This window comes from Sorex fumeus, unplaced genomic scaffold (assembly GCF_029834395.1).
Source record: "Sorex fumeus unplaced genomic scaffold, SorFum_2.1 ptg000044l, whole genome shotgun sequence".
Taxonomy (NCBI): domain Eukaryota; kingdom Metazoa; phylum Chordata; class Mammalia; order Eulipotyphla; family Soricidae; genus Sorex; species Sorex fumeus.
Window position 1 is genome coordinate 20,796,146 of NW_026606101.1, and position 17,207 is coordinate 20,813,352.

A 17,207-nucleotide genomic window follows, 5' to 3' on the forward strand; every position below is an offset into this window, starting at 1 on the left:
GGGAGAAGGTGGGGGTTGAGTAGGGCAGGGAAAAAAACACACCCAGCAGTATTAAGGGCTTCCTCCTGGCTCTGCATTAAGAGATCAATCCTGGCGGGGCTCAGGGAACCGTGTGTGGTGCCGGGGATTGAACCCAGACCAGCCACATGCGAAGCAAGTGCCCTACCTGCTGTGCCATTTCACGAGCCCGTTTTCAGCAACTTCAACTGTGGTTTGTGCTTTATGTTACTCTCTCTAGATACTAGGGAAAAAGAGAGAGGGAATAGTCTCTGGCATCCTTTCTTTGTGTTTGTTCCCTTGTAACAAGCTGCATTCATTGGTCACTACCTAGGTGGTTGGCGACCTCCAGGGCTGTACCCCCACCCCACCCACCCCAGCCTGTGCTTGAGGAACCATGTGGAGCTGTGTACTAACTTGAGCACACAAGGCATGCACCCCTGGCCCCTGAGCTCGCTCCCTTTCTTTCAAAAATAAGATACCAAGACACCTGGAGTCCTTGCCCCAAGACTGGAGTCGGTTATTTTTCTGTGGAGCTTCGGTTCTGTTTATACTATTCACTTACACCTTCATCTCCTTAAGTATATTCTGTTAATCTTGTAAGTGACCTATGTGGGAGGTAACATCTCAACCATGGCGTAATATAACGAGCGGTTTGGGGCCCAAGAGATAGTGCAGGGGCTAAAGTGCTTGTCTTGCATGTAGCCCACCTTGGTTCAACCCCTGGCATCACATGGTCACCCAGATATTGTAGAGGGAGACCCCCACGCACAGATTCAGGGAGTAGCCTCGGCATCACTGGCTGTGCGTCCCTCCCTCCCCCCCCCCCCCCCACAATTTTCTTTGAAAGAGAGAAAGGAAGAGGAGGGAGGGAGGAGAGGAAGGCAGGAAGGAAAGAGGGAGGAGGGACCCACCCTGCCCTGCCTCTGGTTAATCCTGCCTTCAGCTTGGCAGGGTTAACCCAAAATTACTGATACTGCCCACGGACTTGATTTCCTTTGAAAAAAATCTCCTAGTCCCTAGATAGTGATGATCCAAGAACTTGACCCACTTGAGTTTTTGAGAAAATCAGCCTGTATTTCTAATTTTTGTTTGTTATGTTTTTAAATGAGCATTTCTTTCTTTGCATAGATACTCTCCTTATTGATTACCAGTTCACCTTCAGTCTGTCCCAGGAAGATGATCGTCACTACACAGCCATCAATTTTGTGGCTACACCCGATGAAGTAAGATTTTAAGTGTTCTTTATTTGTTTTGAATTTCTGCGCACCTTTTCCTTGTCGCTTTGGACAGAAGCACTGTCTTAGCTGTGCTTTTCAGAATGGAGTACACAGGATGAGACTTAGAGGTAGCACTGTCATTCTGTTGTTCGTCGATTTGCTCCAGTGGGCACCACTAACGTCTCTATTGTGAGACTTGTTACTGTTTTGGGCATATCAAATACGCCATGGGGAGCTTTCCAGGCTCTGCCATGCGGGCAAGATACTCTCGGTAGCTTGCCGGGCTCTCTGAGAGGGACGGAGGAATCGAACCCGGGTCGGCCGTGTGCAAGGCAAACACCCTACCCGCTGTTCTATTGCTCCAGCTTAGCTTAGAGGTAGAGGGAAGAAGTGTCAGAATCTAAGCTTTCTCTCTGTTTCCTCTGGACCGAACCATCAGTGTGTTTAAATTCAAGGTTGCCAGGGTCTGATGCACTGACTGACACCCTCCAAAACTTGGTGTGTCCATCAGCAGCCCACAAAGGAGATGTGCCCACATGGGACCCCCAGACCCCCCCAACACACACAGTGCTGTCGCTCCAGCCCCTGAATGAGTGGGGTTTTTTGTTTGTTTGTTTGTTTTTTAATAATAGGAAGAGGCTGGGAGATAGTGTGGCCATCAGGGCACATGTATGCACCTGCTTCAGGTTCCGTGTCTGGCACCTCCTAGTCTCCCGAGCAGTTGCAGTCCTGGAGGGTCGTTCCCCCCCCCCCACCATCATCACCAGCAGGGGGCGTGGTGGCCTCCAGCACTGGTGGGGGGGGGGCAGGACAAGCAGCCCTAAAACCTCGGCCCCCAAAATTGAACTGCTGACTCAGCTGGCCAGTATCAGTTGGGGGGTGGGTCCCCAGGGCCCCTGAGTGCCGCTCAGATTTATGTGTGGTTTTATACCGCACATAAGACTCAATTATATGTCTTTCACCCAGAGGCTAGAAGCTGAAGCACTTAGTATTCCCGGGATGTTAAATGATGGTGCTCATTTTAGTTTAGTAAACTGGGCACTCCTTGTAATAATTCTTTCCCTTGTAATATTTCTTTATGCAATGAGGTGTGATGATAAGTCTTCTCTGGAGTTCGCTGTATATTAATGGGGTTATCCATTGCCTACAAACTGTCTCTTATAAAAACACAAGAATCTCAGGTTAATCCATCTTTTCCATGGAAAGAAGAAATTGTTAGGAGTGTGCTTCCATCAGAAAGTAACACGTGAACTCTCCCTTCAGAAGGAAAGCGAGGGTTTGTTGATGGATGAGAAGATAAACTCTTTGTGAAATTTCTGATTTGGGGAGATCACATTTTAAAAACAGCTGTTTGAAAATGTTTTCATGATTGTGATCTTGTGCTACCAAAAATACTAATATCTTAAGATCTCTCCAAGTGAGGAATATCAGTAAGAGTAGATCCATTTGTTAAAATTAATTTGCAGGGTCTGGTCCCCGCAGTAGGCTGCTGGCACCGGGCCACCCCAGGTGGGAATAGGTTTCATGCCTTGGCCTGTTCCCCCTGGCGGCTCGGTGGCCGCCATCCTCCAGAGGTCACTGGACAGTCAGGTTTGGGCCCACAGTGATGAGATATGCAGGGCCTCACAGGATGGGGGTGGAACCAGCCCTTTCCTCCCCGCCCCAACGAGACCCCAAGTTGCCGCCCACGAACGGCCTCTCAGGCTCCTGATCAAGCTGCTTAACAGCCATGATCCCAGAGACTCAGGAACAAGTCTCAGAACCCAGCAGATTTTGGCAGAAATCCCTCCAGATTTAATTGTTAAAATTTTGGAATTCCAAAATCACGCAGCCACTGCTGCAGCCACACGACATCATATGTTATTCATAACCAGCAATAGAAAACAAATTGTCTATGGTTGCCTTTTTGGCAGATCTGAGTGTTGGGGTAAAATCCCAAATAATAATGGTGGGTCTGGTGTCAAAATATTGAATGTAATCAAAGTAGAGAGAGAATAATGTGGAAGTCATCTGCCCCCAGTTAGGGGGAGGGTATGGGATGGTGGGTATACTGGGGGTTTTGGTGGTGGAAAATGGGCACTGGTGAAGGGACAGGTGTTTCATCATTGTATGACTGAGACTTAAACCCAAAAGGTGATTCAATAAATAAATTTATGAAAAAGAAAAAAAAAAGGTAGAGTTCATGCCCTGTTCAATCAGCCTAATCAATGGCTGAATAAATAGCAGCACTCTTACATTAAAATTAAAAAACAAATTAAAAAAATTAATTTTCGGGGGCCAGAGTGATAGTGCAATGGGTAGGGTGCTTACCTTGCACACTGCCAATTCAGTTTCATCCCCGGCATCCCATATGGTGCTCCAAGCACCTTTGGGAGTAATTCCTGAGCGCAGAGCCAGGAGTAACCCCTGAACACCACCAGGTATGGCCCTAAAACAAACTAAAACAAAAATTCATCCCAAGGAACAGATTCATTGCTAAATTTCAGTCAGACGTCTCCCCAGGGCTGTACCTAGAGGTATTTGGGGAACCGTAAAGTACCTTTTGGGGCCTAACTCATGCCTCCTTGAGTTATTTCCTCAAATCTCTGACGTCAGTTTTGAAGAACCTTTTCCACTGGAGAGCTTTGCACTGTCTGTAAGATTAGAACTACATAAGTTTACTTTACAAACGAGTATAAATCGGGGAACTTAGTCATAGTTGGTTTACTCTTCAAAGCACTTGGAAATGGCTACCCAGAAGGTAGGTAGGAGACTGATTCACTTACCAGGTCCCAGGGTCTGATATATGTCATTGTGCTTCTTGGTCTTTTTTGTGTGTTTGTGTGATTGTTTTGTTTTTGTTGTTGTTGTTTTGTTTTGGTGGTCACACCCAGCAGTGCTGAGGGGTTGCTCCTGGCTCAGCACTCAGAAATCACTCCTGGCTGTGCTTGGGGATGCCAGGGATCAAACATGGGTTGGTTACATGCAAGGCAAGCGCCCCACCCACTGTTCTATCTCTCTGACCCCAGGAGGGCCTTTTATAAGGTTCCAGCACCAAGCAGGTTTTTTTTTTTTTTAATAAGGTTATTGTTCGTGGAGTTAGGCATTTGGGAAAGCATTAGGCATTTTATATAAAAGTCCCTCCCTGGGACTGGGGGTGTAAATCAGTGGCAGAGCATAAGGCTTTGGTTTCGTCATTGGCACTGCAAAATAACTAAATAAATAATAAAAGGCACAGACTTTTTGTCCTGCCTTTGTGCCAGGCAGATAGCTTACAGGACTGTTTGCTGAAACCTCTACCTCAATTCCTGGAACCCCGTGGTTGCCTGAGCACTATGCTGGGAGTAGCCACCACGCACTGCCAGCTGGGCCCTGGAAGAAGACCAAAAGTAGTAATAAGAACTTTGGAAATAATTAAGAGAGTAAAAGTCTACCCATCCTTCTCCCCCTCCCAACTCCCCCGCCACTCCCCACCCACCTGCGCCCACCCCCATATTTCTGGGAGAAAAATGAAGTTTATTTGGGGGTGTATTGCTTACTGTTAAAGCGCAAGACATTTTTCAAAGTCTTCTGTTTTTAAGGGATTATAAAATGACTCTTGTCTGATTGTATGTCTGTCCTCCCATTGTTCATTGATTTGCTCACGCGGGCACCAGTAACATCTCACAACAAATTGTGAGACTTGTTACTGTTTTTGGCATATCGAATATGTCACAGGTAGCTTGCCGGGCTCTCCGAGAGGGGCGGAGTGATGACATTTCATTACTGCTTCATTTTAAAATACAGAAACTCTGTGATTCATTTTCTAATTGTTTGCACTTCTTCATCAGCAAAACAGGGACTTGGACATGTTCATCAATGCCTCCAAAAACTTCAACCTCAACATCACCTGGGCTGCCAGTTTCTCAGGTAAGGATGCAGCCGATGAAGGTCCAAGTGGAGGTCAGAGGTTGAGAATTGCGCTCATAGGAGTTGAGTGGGGAGGCTTGGAGAGCGGAGGATGCGTTGGAAACCCCCCACTTACAGGCCCCAGGACCCGGAGCAAGTGTGTGAGCCACACTCCAGACCTTAGCTTGGTCACTGTGAAGAGAAGCGAACACAGCTTCCATCCTGCATCTTGCCTGCAGATACGGGGAGAGTAGACCTGCCCGCATGTGCCCAAGTGTCCGGCTCTGTGCGTGCCCACTCGCCCTGCCCACTCATGACTGCCCTGCCAGTACCTTTGCTGCACTTGCAGACTTTTCTGCCTTTTTAAAGAAAAAAAAAATCTTATTATGATTCACTAAAGATGACCTATTGGGCAGGAAATCTACTTTAAAAAAAAAAATGAAGGAGGTGAAAAGCAAACTTTTTTAAGGATGGGAGGGTCTAATATAATGACAAGAATATAGCTCAGCAAGCCATTGCTAGCCAGTAGAATTTAGTGGTTCCTACTCTTTCCAGGCTATGTTGGGGCGAGGGGCATTGCAAGAATTTCTGAATACATTATTCTGGCTAAGGGCTCGGGTATGTCATCAGATTGCCCAGCTTCAGGTCCTAAGTGGTTCTCACTGGCTGGGTAACCTGAATCAGGCCACTTCATTCACTGATCCTGTTTCCTGTTGTAAATGAGTATAAAAATAAGGTACTTGGGGCGAAGAGAGAGGGGAGGGAAAGGAGGGAGGGCCCAATCCCTGATACGCCCCATGATTTCTCTTATTCCACCAGGAGTGGTCCCTGAACACAGAGCCAGGAGTAACCCCTGAGCACGACTGGGTGTGGCGCTCCCCCCAAAGAAAGGGGAAAGAAGGAAGGATTAAATGAGGTTGAGGTTATTTCTGGAACATAGTGAAGGCTTGGATAAATGATAACTATTACTAATGAGGACAGATTCTGTTCAAGAAAAAAGAGTGTACTTGAATTTATTCTTTTGTTGCCTTAACAGCTGGGACTCAAGCTGGAGAAGAAATGCCAGTTGTTTCCAAAACCAACATTAAGGAGTACAAAGATAGCTTCTCGAACGAGAAGTTTGATTTTCGCAACCACCCAAATATTACTTTCTTTGTTTACGTCAGTAATTTCACCTGGCCCATCAAAATTCAGGTAAGGAGTGCTTTTGGTTTCATATTTGCAAAGATTGTGAAATCACTTTAACAGAGATGACATTAACTAATTTGGAACTTGGGGTAACTAAGATACATAATTAGTAGTAGCTGGCAAAAGAGTACTGCCCAATGAATACTAGAGGATAGTAATGGGAATGACTTAAATCACTCACAAAGAAAATTTATAAACCCGTTTGAAAATAAGTTTAGCATGTAATACATTTGGTAATTACAACTGTGCATATTTCTTCATTAAACTTGTCTTGGGAGAGGCCAGAGAGATAGTCCAGCAGCGAAGATGCTTGCAATGCGGCCACCCCAAGTGTGATCCCCTGCAAACAACCAGGTGTGGCCCAAAAACCAGAAAAGAGAAAAGGAAAGATCTCCCCAGAGGCGGCCACTTTAGCACAGGATGAGCTGAAGTGTGGTGGGAGGCGGGGAAGGTGGGGAGCAGCCCAGAGGCTGGGTTTGAGTCCCTGCTTGCTCTCAACCGAGTCACGTCACCTCTTCGATTCTTTTGCACAAAATCCAATGGGGCAGATCTGAGGGTTTGTCACTCTGCACGTGCTCCCGTCCCGTTACCCTGGCACCAGTGCAGTTCTGTCCAAGATCCCCGGCGTATTTTATGCAGTCATCCACCACTGTGTTCTCCAGACCTCGTCTCAGTATTTTGTTTTTACCTCCTTCCAAAAATGGAAGAAAAAGACTTCATTTCCCTTCAGTTTGGAGGCAAAATGGAATTCAGGGACTGTTTTATCTTTAGCTGTGGGATCACTGGGCGGGTGGGAGGAGGAGCGCGTGGCATCGCTTGCTGGTTTTCGCTTTGGAAGCTATTAAAGTGGTATTAAATCCACAGTCAGTTGTCACTGCACACCCACCAAAATAGATGAGATAAAAAAAAAATAGCATTAGCACCAAATAATAGGATACTAATAATAGGACAATAGAAAAATTAGATCCCTCGGGGGAAGGAAAAAACAGCAAGAAAATTTAGATCCCTTATACATTGCTGATAGGAAAATAAGGTGGTGGAGTCACTCTAGAAAGGCAATTTTTTAAATAAGCCTTTTATTTATTATACAAGCCATCCATTGTGTCCCAGGGTACTTATTCCAGAATCCAACTTTCACACGAACACTTTTCTTTTTCTTTTTTTGTCCCACCTGCCTGGCGATGCTCAGGGGTTACTCCTGACTCTACACTCAGGAATTACTCCTGGTGGTGCTTGGGGGACCATATGGGATGCCAGGGATCAATCTGAATTAGCCGTGTGCAAGGCAAATGCCCTCCCCGCTGTACTATCACTTCGACGCCAGCACACAAACACTTCTGCATGGATATGTGCATGCCGGCCCCAGCATTGTGGAGCAGCTTATTACAGGTGCCCCGACCTGGAAACATAAGCACTCTTCACTTACTAGATAGTTCAGTGAACTGTGTTACAAACATGTCACTGTCACTGTCCTCCCATTGTTCATGGATTTGCTTGAGCGGGCCCAGTAACATCTCCATTGTGACACTTGTTACTGTGTTTGGAATATCGAATACATCATGGGTAGCTTGCCAGGCTTTGCCGTGCAGGTGAGATACTCTCGGTAGCTTGCCTAGCTCTCCAAGAGGGGCGGAGGAATCGAACCTGGGTTGGCCAGATTGGCCGCGTGCAAGGCAAATGCCCCATCCACTGTGCTATCGCTCCAACCTGTTACAAACATACTGTCAAATAATACTCAGTCATGAAAAGAAACAAACTTGAGTGAGTCCAGAAAAAAAATAAGAAAATCTTAAACCCCGAATAGGTCTAGATCTCCAGGAAGCTTCTGCTCTCTGACTTTTGGACTCTAACCTTGAGACCCTGTGTTGTGAAAGGGCTCATTGATTAGGTCCCAAGCCCTGAAACTCCAGGGGAGGGGATTGTGCAAGCCCTGTGCCTCCCGAGAGGTGAGAAGCAGGGAGAAGTTTCTCTGACAGGGAGCGGAGCTTATGGAATGCACCAGGAGGGATTTCGTTTCTTTTCCAGTCAGTCCGGTTTCCATTTGGTAACGTTCTACTATCCTGTTACAGGTCATATACATTTGTGAAATACTTTATTTAGGTGTTCTTTTTGATGGTGATGGTGATATCTCTCCCCCATCACCTCCACCAGTGGGGAACCACACCTGGTGGCACTGAGGAATCGCCTCTGGTGGTGCTCAGGGGACCGTGTGGTGCTGAGGGTGAGTCCAGAACTCCCCGTGCAGAGCCTCCACTCCAGCCCTCTGCCCTGGCTCTCCCCCAGCTTGTTGGTTTCCGGTGACTATCACTTCTGCCTTGTTTTCAATTGAGCCTGTTTTTATACGGACATGCCTTGTCGTATTTGAACTTCAGGCTATGTTGCGTATAGCTAGAACACAATTAAGATTCTTGACGGAGGGGCTGGAGCGATAGCACAGCGGGTAGAGCATTTGCCTTGCACGCGTCCGACCCGGGTTCGATTCCCAGCATCCCATATGGTCCCCCGAGCACCGCCAGGAGTGATTCCTGAGTGCATGAGCCAGGAGTAATTCCTGTGCAACACTGGGTGTGACCCAAAATGCAAAGAAATAAAAAAAACTAAAAGATTCTGGATGGAAAATCTTGACTCGGGCTGCCGAGGCTTTCCCCGTTTGGAAGAAGGACGCAGCGCACATAAGCAGGCTTTTGTGCCGGAGATAGCCGAGCCCCGGCCAGTGCTGGGCTCTGGTTTCTTCTTCTTCCCTCCCAGTGCCCTGTCGCTCCACCCTCAGAAAGTCACCGGCATGGTTTTGGAGCATTTCCTTTAGAGGATCCTCCCCGCACTTCACGCCCCAAAACTACCGGTTTTCAGTTTTAAGAATCAAAGCAGCTTTCGGGGTGCGCTTTAACCCGGGCTCGGACCCCTGCCCCCTCTGCCGGAGTGGGAGCCGCTTAGGAGCGCTGCGCTCAGGAGCAGCTTGACTGTGAACGATGGCCCGCTGCTGGCCGTTTAGTTTGCCCCGCTGCCCCTGAAAAACCGGCAGGTAAGTTCCGTGTCTGTGTCGGGGCTCTCGGCTCCAGCGGCTGCAGCGTTCACAGCCGCCTCCGCTGCCGCCTTGCACGTAGCCCGCTCCTCGCTGCTGCCCGCGCTTGGCCTGATCCGGGGAGCACCCTGGGAAGACACAGCTGGCACCTCCCCGAGCAAAGAGAATCGTGTCTCCAGCCGGTGGGGTTGGGGGGGCTGCGTGCTGCTTTACCGTGCCGTGTTCCTCACCGCCTTAGCCCTCGGAGACATGGTCAGCTCTGACACGCATCCACGCACAGGGCAAGGTCGAGGCTGTCGTTTCAACAAGAGTGCAGACTTCTTGGAGGAGGTGGGCGGGGAGCACCTCGTGGTGCTCTGTCGGCCCTTTCAGCCTTCCAGGTGAATCTCGATTGGCTTTCAGTGCTGGTGCTCTTTTTTTTTTTTTCTGCCTCTGATTTTTCAATTTTTAAAGCAGAATCACGGAGGAAATCTAATCCTCCACTCAGAAATTCACAAAAACATTGGGGCTTTTCAAAATGGTAACGCTACACTCAAGTTCCTTGCCTTTGAACGAGACCAGGCTTCTTTTCCGTAATTAGGAACAGATCGAGACCTATAACTGCTAACCAAGGGAACTTGAGAGTGACTATAAAAATCTCTGTGGATGCACTTTAAAATTTAAAAAGCACCACTCTGAAGAGAGGTCCTCTGTGTGTGTGTTGAGAGGCGGGGGGAGGTCTGGGCTCGGGAGGGGGCGTGCAGTTTGCCTGTTTTTCGGCCAGTGGCTCCTCTGGGGGAGCCCCTCCCACAGCCCCTGATTCCTGAAGGCAAGTCTGGGCGTCCATCCGTCCGCAAGAACTGGCTGACTGCAGCCCTGCCCTGCCCAGCGCCAGGAGGGAAGGTGTTGGAGATAGAGCGCGGACAGGCAGACACTGTGTGTGGGGAGGGGAGCGTGGGGGGTGGCGCTGGCCTTCCAGCTTGTTACTGGCTCTGCAACAGAGGTTGTTTTTGTAATGTGGAACTAATATTAAAGGCCTGTGCATGGCGGGCATCTCATCTGCGAGTTTATGTGAGACGCCAGTGTTCACATGCAAAGGCCAGTCCACAGGTTTGTGCTGAGAACTGGGTGTCCATTTAGGTTTGCAGAGTTATGTTTACGGGCGCAAACAGGATTGCTATACTGAGCAGGGGACGCACAAGACATGTGTTGACTCGGCTCGACTTTCTTTAGTAACAGCTCCGTTGAGATGGGATTCACATACCATACAATCCGCCCATTTAAGCTTAGTGTGTTTAGTGTGTTTTGGTGCTTATGCCACCATGACCACAGGCAGTTTTAGAATCATTTCACCACCCCAAAGAAGGAATCCTGCACCTATTAGCAGAGTCCTCCTGCTCCTCCTCCCGCCCACTGGCAGTAGTAGAATCTATCTCTGTGGACTTAGCTGCTCATTGTATTTCATATAGATTGAGTCCGTTCATATGTGTGGTTTTGGACTAACTTTTTTCACTTCACTTTTTTTTTTTTGAGGTTCATCTATTTTTAGTAGGTTTTAGTGCTTCACTACCTTTTGGGGACTGTATAATATTCCCTTGTATAGACATACCATATTTGTTTGTCCTTTCATCTGTTCATGGATACCTGGGCTGTCTTCAGTCTTTGTTATTAGCAATATAAGATAACTTTTAATGCTTATATTTTATTGTAAAAGTAAGCGATTAAATGCATTTAACAAATAACCTATTGGGCCAGAAACACAGCACAGGAGGTAAGGGACTTGCTCTGCAAATGAATGCACCAAGCACAACCCTGTTTAGAATCCCTAGCACTGGGGCCGGAGCAGTAGTACAGTGGGAAGAGTGTTTACCTTGTACGCAGTAGACCCAGGTTCAATCCCCAGCATCCCATATGGTGTCCTGAACACCACCAGGAGTGCAGATCCAGGAGCGACCCCTGAGCATTGTCGGGTGTGGCTCAAAAAGAAAAAAAGCAAAAACAAAAACAGAATCCCTGGCACCACTTGTGGTATCCTGTGCACTGTCAGGAGTCATTCCCAAACACGGAGCCAGGAATTGACCCTGAGTACCAGTGGGTGTGGCCCCAACACCCACCCCACCCCCACCAAATAAGAATTTTTCTTTTAGAGCAGTTTCTGAATCTCAAAAGAAAAAAACGTGGGGCCGGAGCAATAGTACAGCAGGTTGGGCGTTTGCCTTGCATGTGGTCAACCTGGGTTTGATCCCTGGCATCCCATATGGTCCCCCAAGCACCACTGGGAGTGATTCCTGAGTGTAGAGCCAGGAGTAACCCCTGAGCATTGCTGGGTGTGACCCCCAAAAAATGTACAGAGGACCAAAGGGGGGCAGGGAAGTTAATGTATTTTTCTTTTAAAAAAATTTTTTTTAACTTTAAGTACTGTGGTTTCCAAAAATTGTTCACGATACAGTTGTTTCAGGCATTCAGGGTGCCTGTGCCAGTCCTTCCACCAGTGTGACCTTCCCACCATCATTGTCCCCAGTTTCCCACCATGCCCCCTACGCAAGCACAAAACAGTTTTGTTTGTTACAACAAAATGGTAGGTGGAAATGATAAAAATCAGTTCTCAGTAAAAGAAAGTTTGTGAAAATAGTGATCTTTCACAATGGGATAATAGGAAGGGAAGAGTTTGGGTCGCACCCACCAGCCCCCAGTGCTTACTGCTGGCTCTGTGTTCAGGGGTCACTCCTAGCTGTGCTTGGACCATATGGTGTGCTGGGGATCACACCAGGTGAGCCACATGCAAGGCAAAAGCTCTACTCACTGTACTCTCCCTCCCGCCCCAGAAACACATTTCAAACCCTTCCATGCCAGCCGCTGCCCAGGGTGCTGGAGATAAAGTTGTCTGTCGCAGAAGTCTCCATCCTCTATCAGGATAGGCCAGTACAAGGAAAAGATCAATGTGCATGAGGGCTCTGGTTAAAAAAATCAAGCAAGACAAGGCGAGGAGTGGGGTGTGCTATATCTGGGACCTTTGGAGATGAGGAAGCACCCAGGGAGCCCCCTCCTCACCATCACAGAAGCAGACAGGGCCCGAAGCTCCACGTGGTCCAAGTGAGCGTTGGGCAGGACTTCAGCCTTTGCCCTCCACATTTCTCCATGTTGGTGACAGGGCTGCCTCTGCCAGGGGCGAGTGGTTTGGCATGAGCAGATCTCCTGCAGAGCTTCCTCTGGATCCTCCTCTTTGCCAGGGATAGGCGTGGGTGAGATGAGATGTTAGGACTGGAGAGAAAGCCCCAAAGGGCTGAGCATGTGCTTGGCGTCCTGGAGGCCCCAGGTTCACCCCTCCGCACCATTTGGTCCCCTGAGCCCCTGGGCAGCGCAGCTGGGCAGGTCACAGCCTGTCCTACTCCAGAGCGGCTCTGGGGCTTGCTCCAGGCAGTGCTCTTCAGATCTTGCAGTGCTGGGATAAAACCTGGGTTCCCAGCGTGCACAACTTGCTTGCAGCCTTTGCATCATTTCCGGCTTATTGAATGGTGCTCTTTGGGGGGATGAGTGGGAAGGGAGGGGGCACCCCTGCCGGTGCTGCAGAACTACTCCCGGCAGTAGGGACCCTGTGGTGCAGGGGGATCAAACCTGGGCCTCCTGCTTGAGAAGCACACTCATAACTCTGAGAACTCTCTCAGGCCTTAAAATGTCGTTCTTAGCAAGATCACTGTGGCGTTTGCTTTGCGTTCTCTGACTGGGAAGTAGGGAATGATCCCATTAGTGCTGATTGTGCCAGAGAAATTGTTAACAACACCCACCTTCTTGGAATTTGGAAACTGAGAATTCTTGGAAATTCTCAGTTTGGGTAATGCTTTCATCACTTCTGCAGTCAGAGAGTAACAACAAAGACTGACTCCAAATGTGCATTGCTCAACAGGACTAGATGTTTCTAAGTGGTCAGTCCCTCCAGAAGTATCTGGAGGTCATGACTTTGCTTCCCTACAAAACCGTGTAACCAGGAACAGTTGGAAGATAAGCGTCCACCCAGAGGACCCCTCTGGGACCCCTTTCAGAGCAATGTGAGTCTTGGACACCGGCCACAGTGACGGCCAGTTCTACGGATAGGTGCAGCAGGAATTTCAGTTGAACTTGAATGTGGTCTGGCCCCGTGTCAGCGAGAAACCAGGCTCGTGTTTGGGAGCCAGCACAGAGCATGCCGCCCTGAGGAGTGCTGTGTGGGGGCCTAAAGGTCCTCAAAAATTGCCTCTCGGGGCCCGAGGGAAAGTACAGCCGATAAAGTGCTTGCCTTGCACGCATCTGACCGGGTTTGATCCTTGGCATCCATATGGTCCCCCAAGCACTATCAGGTCCTGAGTGTCAAGCCAGGAGTGAGCCCTGAGCATCGCGAGGTATGCCCCCCGAAACAAAAAGCAGGTAGGGCGTTTGCCTTGCACATGGCCTACCTGGGTTTGATCCCCAGCATCCCATGTGGTTCCCCAAGCTCCCCCCCAACCAGGAGTGACCCCTGAGCACAGAGCCGGGAGAAAGCCCTGAGCACTGCTTTGTGTGACCCCCAAACAATAACAACGAAGGAAATTCGCAGGCCCTGTGTTTGGGGGGCAGGGGGTGGATTGTCACTAATGTGTTCTTTTACATGTAACGTGGTGGGTGTACCGCTTAGCCCAGCGGCTGAGTGCGCTGCCCATGTGGACCCCGCCTGACTGCATGCCCTGTTTTCCTGTTGCAGATCGCCTTCTCCCAGCACAGCAATTTTATGGACCTGGTACAGTTCTTCGTGACATTCTTCAGGTATTCGATCTCGACAGACTCTCTCTCTCTCTGTCTGTCTCTCTTTCTCTCTCTCTCTTTTTTTTTTTAAATTCAGGCACTTAACTCCATTGAATATTAGCTATGGATAGATAAAGAATAATCCTATGTTTACGCAGCAGGTCCAGTTAACTTTCTGTGGGTTCCTGTAAAGTTCTATATCTGCTCCGGCAGTGTCAGCTTGGTCTAATCTGACGGAACGGAAAGCTTCAGTTTGCATGTTCTGACCTTTTCCGAGGCAGCTTTCCGTGTACTTTACACTGAAATGTAGATACTTGGGTCTGCAGGTGGGCAGAGCGCAGGGTCGGAACTCATTAACGAATGCTGATTACTAGTGTGTCTTGCATGTATTCTTCCTCTTGCTTCAAGAGATGAGTCCAGGTAATTACCCGGGGTCATACAGCTAAAGGAGATGTGTTAGACCACTGGGGTTCTTTTATTTATATCTGTTCTTTTTTAACAATTCACTTTGATTTTTATTAAAAAAAAAAAAAAGAATGCTACGTCACCATAACTGACGGAGACACATGCTACCAAGCTCGGAGGAGAGCAGCAGCACTGTCATGTCCTCCCCCCCTTTTCTCTCTGGCCACGTCTCCTGCCCCCCAAGTTCTATTGTTTTAGGTTTTTGTTTTTTTTTTTTAGTTGTCACCCAGCAACTCCCCCCACACCCAGAGACGCAGAGTCCTTTTCCTCATACTCACTCAAAGTACTGGCTTGGGCCTGGGAGACGGACCCAGTGGTGAGCGTATCCCAGCACACACTCAGCCCCGAGTTCAGTCCCCTGCACCACACGCCCCTACGCCAACCCCAGCCCTGCTGCTGTGGCCCTGGGGCCCCTCTGCGCTCCCCAGCCCAAGTGTCTGCTCCAACCTTCTGCCCTTTTTTTTAAAAAAAAAAATCTGGGTTGTTTTGTTGTTGTTGTTGTTTTTTAAGTTGTGTGAGCTTGTTATAAATCTTGGATAGTATTAACTCCTTGTTGGATATATGATGTGCAAATATATTCTGCCATTCAGTAGAATGTCTTCTTAATATAGTGTTCTTTTGTTCTGTTTTGTTTTTTTTTTTGTTTTTGTTTTTGTTTTGTTGTTTTTGTTTTTTGTTTTTGCGGTGCCAGGGATCGAACCCAGGGCCTCACACATGCAAGGCAAGTGCTCTACCACTGAGCTATATTCCCAGCCCTTATTTTAATATAGTTTCTTTCACTGTGCAGAAGCTTTTTAGTTTGACGTGGTCACATTTGTTTATTTTTGCATTTGTTTCCCTTGCCATTGAAGTCAAGTTCCCAATTACATCCATTGAGGCAGTGTCGTGGAGTGTATTATCTCTGTGTTCTCCTGTGTATTTTATAGTTTCGGGTCTTGCATTCCAAGTCTGTAATCTATTTTTAATTTAATTTTCTCTTCAGCATGAGATAGTAGTCTAGTTTCTTTTCTTTCCTTTTTTAATTTTTTTTAAAAAATTCAGTTTTCCCAGCATCATTTGTTTAAGACACTTTTTTTCATTGGATGCTCTTGGCTTCTTTGTCATACATTAACATTTCATATAAGTGTGGCTTTATTTCTTGTCCACTCATCTGTGTGTCTTGTTTTACTTCTCGCACCATACTGTTTTAATTACTGTAGTTTTGTAGTATAGTTTGAAGCCAGGGGGGTGTAGTGCCTCCATTCTTTTTTTCTCATAATCACTCTATTTGGGAGATCTGTGGTTCCAAGAAAATTTCAGTGGTGTTCTATTCCCTTCAAGAATATCATAGGAATTTTGATAGGAGTCTCATTCATTCTGTATGATGCTTTGAGTCAGATGACAATTTTAACAATGTTAATTCTTCTGGGGCCAGGGATGTAGCTCAGCAATAGAGATCTTGCCTTGCCTTTGTGAGGCCCTAGTTTCGAGTTCTGGCACCGCAAATACGAAACAGAACAAAAACAAGCAAAACAAAACAAAAATAGTGGTAACACTTCTGATCCAGGAGCGTGGCGTAGTTTTTCATTTCATCGTATCTTCTCTTTCTGTTAACAATGTCTTACAGTTTTTGTTGTACAGGAATTTTCACCTTTTTTTCCACAACAAAGTTTGAAGTTATTTGAGCTGAACAATCAAGAAACTATTAAAATCCTAAAGGGTAGAGTTGACAGTGTATGGGGGTGGGGTGGGGGACAGTATCACTTTAAAGCCTTAAAATCCCTTGCAAAATCCCTTAGGGAGGTGCTGACACCCCCCCCCCCCCAGTAGAATCCGACCCCCCGGGGGCCCTGGGCCGTGTGGAGTGCCTGCCGGGCCTCGGGTCAGATCGCTGGCACTGCTTCTTCACAGCACAACCAAGTACGGGAGTGACGCTACCAAGCACATGGCCCTCAAGACCACAGCAACCACAGAGATACTTGGGCTGAGACTCACGTGTTTAAAAGCTCTCCAGATGATTCCAATAGAAAGCTAAGGCAGAGAATCCCTGCTTTATAAACGTATCTGTTGGGGGGGCGGGGGGGGGGGGATCCTGCCAAAGTCAGAAAAAGAACTGCTAGTGAAACCCTGAGGGCACAGGAAAAAGGAACATAATAGAGCAAAAATGAATGATACCAGAAATAGTATAATAGAATTGAAAGAAACCCTACATTTTTCAGATCTTTTTTGGGGGAAAAAAGAAGGATAATGGATAATGTTGGCAGGACCTATAGCAAGATTGATCAAGGGAAAGAGAGAGAGTGTGTGAGTATGTGTGTGTGTAAACTTGAAAGGAGGCGTTACTCCAATTCCTGCAGGCATTTTTTCCCTCAAGTACTTTGAGCAACTTTATGCAACAGAATTTGAGAATAGAACAGATGGGCTGGAGAGATCGTACAGGGGTTAAGGTGCTTACTTTGTATGACCTGACCTCAGTTTGAGCCCCACCTCACACATGTTCCCCTGAGTACAGGGCCAGGAATCCACCCCAGGCACCCCCAGAGGTGGCCCAGCCACCCTTCCCCACATAGAAATAGAACAAATCGTATACAATTTGGGGGGGGAAGGTCTCTTTGGGTCACACCCAGCAATGCTCAGGGATCACTCCTGGGTCTGCACTCAGGAATTACTCCTGGTGGTGCTCAGGGGACCAGATGGGATGCTGGGGCTCCAACCCAGGTTAGCCGAGTGCTAGG

The 17,207-nt window shown here is 47.8% G+C and overlaps 1 protein-coding gene across 3 annotated transcripts in view; it reads left to right on the forward strand.

Moving 5' to 3' along the window:
- ATRN (attractin) overlaps positions 1-17,207 on the forward strand; it is a 152,610-nt gene that overhangs the window by 106,992 nt on the left and 28,411 nt on the right. For all 3 annotated transcript variants that reach the window (XM_056122082.1, XM_056122080.1, XM_056122081.1), the window contains exons 22-25: positions 1,129-1,223; positions 5,027-5,105; positions 6,121-6,278; positions 13,988-14,049. In XM_056122082.1, the coding sequence (XP_055978057.1) occupies positions 1,129-1,223; positions 5,027-5,105; positions 6,121-6,278; positions 13,988-14,049 (394 nt within the window). The remainder of the gene's footprint in view (positions 1-1,128; positions 1,224-5,026; positions 5,106-6,120; positions 6,279-13,987; positions 14,050-17,207) is intronic.